The 5,400-nt window shown below is 35.2% G+C and overlaps 2 protein-coding genes across 2 annotated transcripts in view; both read right to left on the bottom strand.

Moving 5' to 3' along the window:
* The window catches only part of LOC131363839 (uncharacterized), a 3,754-nt gene extending 3,661 nt beyond the window's left edge, over positions 1-93 (bottom strand). Inside the window, exon 1 of the mRNA XM_058406767.1 lies at positions 1-93. This exon is cut by the window's left edge and continues 51 nt beyond it. Within this exon, the coding sequence (XP_058262750.1) occupies positions 1-16 (16 nt within the window). The 5' untranslated portion in view covers positions 17-93.
* A 695-nt stretch (positions 94-788) lies between these two features.
* Positions 789-5,129, bottom strand: LOC131363835 (zinc finger protein 503-like). The gene is made up of 2 exons (XM_058406761.1): positions 4,893-5,129; positions 789-3,876 (listed from the first exon to the last, which is right to left on the bottom strand). Exons 1-2 carry the CDS (start codon positions 4,974-4,976, stop codon positions 2,968-2,970), a joined length of 993 nt encoding a protein of 330 aa, XP_058262744.1. The 5' UTR covers positions 4,977-5,129; the 3' UTR covers positions 789-2,967.
* Between the last annotated feature and the right edge of the window lie 271 nt (positions 5,130-5,400).

The raw sequence follows: 5,400 nt of genomic DNA, 5'->3' as shown, positions 1-5,400 counted from the left end.
TGATCAGAAACGCCATTATCTTTACTCAGAATGTTCTAGAATGATAGTCTACTCTCTCTCTCTGTCTCTCTCTCTGTCTCTCTCTCTCTCTCTCTCTCTCTGTCACTTCTTTGTGTCTTTTTTTCACCTCCACCTTCTCTGTGAGTTGAGGTTAGCTCAGGGCCGTTACACACATCCGGTGAATTTCTTGCAGAGCAAAAATAACAGTGTGTGTGTGTATGTGTGTGTGTGTGTGTGTGTGTGTGTGTGTGTGTGTGTTAGTATTAAACAGTAAAACACTGAGCGATGGGGAGGTGTGATGAAGCAGAGTTACTGTTACTGCACTGAAGTTGATTATTTTCCTCTAGCAGCATGTCCTGAGTGTTTTATTCCCCTTTTACCAAGTTACAAACAATGACACATTGTACTGCTGATACACACTGTGAGTTACAGATCCCTCTTTCTTTAATCACTTTTATATAAATAAATATTTAATTAAGTTGATTTTATGTTTAATTATTCAGAAAATGTTTATTTTTGCTGCCTAAATGTTTTTAAAGTATATTTTAACTTTTATGTATCTTTACACAACTAAATTTATTTATTTATTTATTTATTTATTTATTTATTTATTTATTTATGTGATTTACCAGACAGCAGTTAGAATATTTTCTTAACATCCATAAATGCAAATGACTTAGCAACTTTAAACATTTACATTTTTAGCCTTTTAATCTTTACATGTTTAACAATTAAACATTTTAGTTCGGCTCTGTCAAGCTAACATCGGTTCATACATGAACTTTACTTGACTAGTTATTTATACAGCACTTCCCGTAGGTCACGTGGATTAAAGGGCCACATGGCTGGACACATAAATGTAATAAAGAGACATTGAAACTGAGGTACAGGAAAGAGGTCTTTACTGTATTTCTCCATCAGAGGGCGATAAACTTCCACTACAGATTTTTTGAGCTTTGAGTTTGACCAATAGAGCCAAATTGTGATGGCTAGACCACTGGATCAGAGCATGTCCAAAACTGCAGCTCTTGTGGGGGTGTTCCCGGTCTGCAGTGGTCAGTATCTATCAAACTGACCACTGACCACGATCCAACAGACGAGCTACTGTTGATCAAACTGCTGAAGAAGTTAATGCTGGTTCTGATAGAAAGGGGTCAGAATACACAGTGCAGGACGGGTCAGGGCTGTTTCGGCAGCAAAAGGGGGACCGACACAATATTAGGGCGGTGGTCATAATGTTATGGCTGATGACTGAGCGTCCAACATTTCTCAGGGTCAGCGTTCTTACATGATAGATGAGTTTGGTAAGAACTTGTTTCTGCCTGTAGAACTTAAATAATAAAAGAAATGATTAAATAACTTATTTTTAAGGGTGTGTGTTTATTTCTGTTCAAACTCATGCACTGACCTCGAGTGTTGCATTAAATCAATATTTAATATAGAAAGTGATCTTAAAACACACAGAATGAAAATTTCTTTCTGTTCTTTTCTCAACAAACACAAATAGGCTAAGATATGTTCTGAAAGCAAATCATTTTTATTAGAATAAAAAAGATTTTATGACAGCAAAAAGGTGAGTAATTTTTCCTGATGCTTGAGTGCAACATTTCTATTACTGTATGCAATGATTGGTTTTATTTCTAATTATTTCAGTGTTTTTTATGAAGGGAGCCGATAATTACGGAGGAGCAGTGTAGTTTTAGAGTTTTTTTTTAAGATTCCAGTAAATAAATTAGATGAATAAAAATTGTGACAAAACTTTAAAACACAGCTTTGGATAAAGGGAGTGATGATGTGATACTAGAGTGATGAATTAAACAGTCCATCATTTTAAATAATATCAGATATTCACTAATGAAAAGAAATTTGTAGGTTGGTTAATATTTTAAATATATTTAACCTTGTTGTGTATAATAGCAATGAATTCAAAGCTTAAATGTAAAATTTCACAGGATTTTACTGTATATAATTATTTGAAATAAGTTCAATATAAAGAAATTTAATCGTAACAGAAGGTCAGATTTAGTTCAAAAGGCTGAAGATTTAGATCTAGGAAGAGAATTATTTACTTTAAAGAAATTTATTTATACCATTGAAAATCTTAATGAACTAGAAACATTTATACATGACATTTTAAGTTTTGCTTTTTTATCATAGTGTTTTAAAAATGCCTTTAAAAACTAAAACAGTGTTTAAAATTATTTCATTATCACAATATTTGCCACGTTGTTCATTCTGAGTATAAAAACTCAGGCTGTGCTGAAATATTTGAGTAATGATCCCAACAGATCCCTAATGATCCCAACAGATCCCTATTTGCCTAGTGATCCCAACAGATCCCTTTCTGTCTTATGATCCCAACAGATCCATATCTGTCACATGATCAAAACAGATCCCCAAGGATCTGAACAGAACTTTATCTATCTAATGATCCCAACAGTATTTTACAAGTACAATAATTTCATAAAAACCTGTGTTCCATTAGAGAGGAGGTCTTGAAGTCGGAAATGTTCTCATATAAAAACAGCTGATTTACAATAACACCATACAGCACTTGATTTTATATAAAACATGAAATAACTTTAGATAGATAATGTTTTATTAAATATGTAATATTGCTGCATAGAACAAGCTGATAAAAGTTAATGGATTGCTTCCACTTTGTTTTTGTTTTGTTTTTCATCTGGTTTTGTAATTAGCTTCTAAACTTCCACTCGTCATTGTCTCTTGGTCCTCAGGTGAAGTTTTACAGCCATATCAGTCTCAGTTCTCATTTCTGTTCCTCATTATCCTCAGAGTCCTCAGATCAGTTTGATGCAGGAGAACAGGAGACAAAATACCGTAACATAAAATAAACTGTACACAATAATAATGTTATGTTTTTTTGGTTCTTCAGTGGTTCTGATTAATAGCTTTTTTTTTAACTTCCTATTAAAAAATAATAATACATTTTTTTAACTTTCCGCTTTAGGGTGCTAGATGGAGCCTTTGTCCATAAAGTGTAAGTCCGTGTAGAGAATAATACGAATTTGACGCTGTTGGAAAAGGGTTTTTGAAGTAGGGATGGTACCGAGTGCCAGGTCCGAGTGTGTGATGTGGGTTCCTGAGAGTCGGGGTTACGTGTGTTTGAGAACCCAGTGAGGAAGAAAGGCTGGTCTCAGAAGAATTAGCTGAAACATTGTTAAATACACTTGACTGGAGATCATGAGGATGCATCAAGCCATGTGGAAATATCGTAAATGCAGACGGGGAAGAAGAAGGAAGCGCGTGAGAAGGATACAGAAGAGGAAACGTGGATTTTAGAGCCGCAGCGCAGTGATAGCCGAGGCAGTACGGGTCTCCACACGGAACCGTGGAAATGATGGATGGTTTATTGTTCAATGTGGGCAAAACCGGCTGAGGGAAACTCACACAGCTTGAAGGAAACAGTGGAAGAGGAAGTGCAGAAAATGGTGGAAGACTGGAAGACGTGGAAAACACAGCTGATGATGTCTCAGAAGATTCGGAGTTTCTTACAGATTCGCGTTTCTGTTTGCCGTCTATCTCGGAATTCCCGTTTCGGATCGTCTCCGAGGTTTCACCTGGATTTTTATTGCCGTCTCTGTCGTTCTTCTCATCTTCTTCCTGAATTTTAGGAGAACATACAGCAAACGGTCTGCAGGTGGCGCTCTGTGTCCTCAGTACGCTCGGACCGTCGGGTGAAGGTACGGAATCTTTCTTCTCTGCTGATTTGGGATAAACTCTGATGTTGCCGATCGTCAGACATCCAGAGTCTTTAGAGCTGTTTGATGAGGTGGTGGAAGAAAATGGGTCTGATTTTCCGATTTGTGAACAGGTTTGTGCCAAGAGAGCCAGAGGACTCTTAGCGGCATCCAGCTGTTAAAAATAAATCAATAACAGTACAGTGACACAAAAGTTAAAACTGAGGATTTTTAATAACAGTACAAATATATATATATATCTTTAATTCTACACTTAATTTTAAGCCAGCCAAAGAATGAGAAATAAGATAAGGTGCTGACACATTACAGTACACATTAACCTCAACGCTTCTTTAGAGCAATTAAACACAATTAGAGTAAACAATTAAAGACTTTTTCAGCCTGTTTTTTATTATCATCTTATCTTAAGCATAAAGGAAATTTTCCTATTACATAGTGAATAGTAATACAAACAAGACTCACAAATTAATTCACACAAATCTTTTTGTATTCTGACAGAAATGTAGGTGTGTGATATTAGAGTTTATTCCTCAATCAGATACTCAGATATTTTAATGGTTTATTGTTGTGTTTTTGTTTAAAGCTTTCTTTGTACTAAAAATTCCCAGCTCTTGAACACATCACCATTGTGACAAATTTGACTAAGCTAATATTTCTCTCATTTTTGCAATCAGTATTTTAGAACAAATAAAGGTGACATCTATACATGCTTAGATAAAAAATCTTCCATCAGCGTGACTTTTTAGGAGAAACCTTAAAGGTTCTATGGAGAACGGTACAACATGGGGTTTATTTTTCAGACCAGTTTCCAAATAGAACACCTTTAGAAATCTATGAAACTTTCACTAGATAGATAGATAGATAGATAGATAGATAGATAGATAGATAGATAGATAGATAGATAGATAGATAGATAGATAGATAGATAGATATGCAATGAATACTAAAAAATACTGAATATATAAATTTAAAGGTAATAAATGTCCATCATAAATCCCTAAAGGAAGAATTTCAATAGTGATAAGTGATTTAGGCTAAACATTACATGATGTTCTATTATGTATGTCTGTTTATTTTAACCCTGTTTATCTACAAACAAGTAAATACCTAAATATTAAAAAACAAATAATATTATTAAGTAAAACATTCCTACAAAGGAAGGAACTTTACCTCAATGTGACTGAGAGACGGAGATGAAGTCAGTGGCTGGAGTGAATCTGGATGTAGAAAATGTCCGCTGTGTGCTGTGATCATTTTAACACTTAAATTAGTAAAAAAAAATAATAAAATAAAATAAATAAACACTCGAATTGTTCAGATCTTCGTAGTGCAGTTTAGTGAACGCAGGTCCCAGAGATGAGGAGCTCCTGAGCTGCTTCTCATTTAATCCACGAGAAACTCATTTATAACCCACAGGAAGAAAATGCATCATCTCCCCAGAGCCGTGTGTGTGTGTGTGTGTGTGTGTGTGTGTGTGTGTGTGTGTGTGTGTGTGTACTACACCATTAAATTTACACATGTGGCTGCACAGGTGCCAAGATTAAAAAGCCCCTGCTTTACCATCACAGGCCAAAAGGGACGAATCGAGTCTAAAGCACAGCGGGACGTGACTTTTTTTTTCCACTGTATTTAAAATTAGATTTTATCCTTAAACCCTGACTCTACTTCAACATTTAGT

The sequence above is a fragment of the Hemibagrus wyckioides genome, linkage group LG13 (genome assembly GCF_019097595.1).
Source record: "Hemibagrus wyckioides isolate EC202008001 linkage group LG13, SWU_Hwy_1.0, whole genome shotgun sequence".
NCBI lineage: Eukaryota > Metazoa > Chordata > Actinopteri > Siluriformes > Bagridae > Hemibagrus > Hemibagrus wyckioides.
Note: the sequence above shows the minus strand (reverse complement) of the source record. Positions and strands in the feature narration are given on the sequence as shown.

Excerpts from the sequence above, each read along its gene's own strand:
- LOC131363835 (XM_058406761.1), bottom strand. The coding sequence starts at position 4,976 with ATGATCACAGCACACAGCGGACATTTTCTACATCCAGATTCACTCCAG. Across the intron at positions 3,877-4,892 it reads CGTCTCTCAGTCACATTGAG|CTGGATGCCGCTAAGAGTCC; the intron begins GTAAAGTTCCTT and ends TATTTTTAACAG.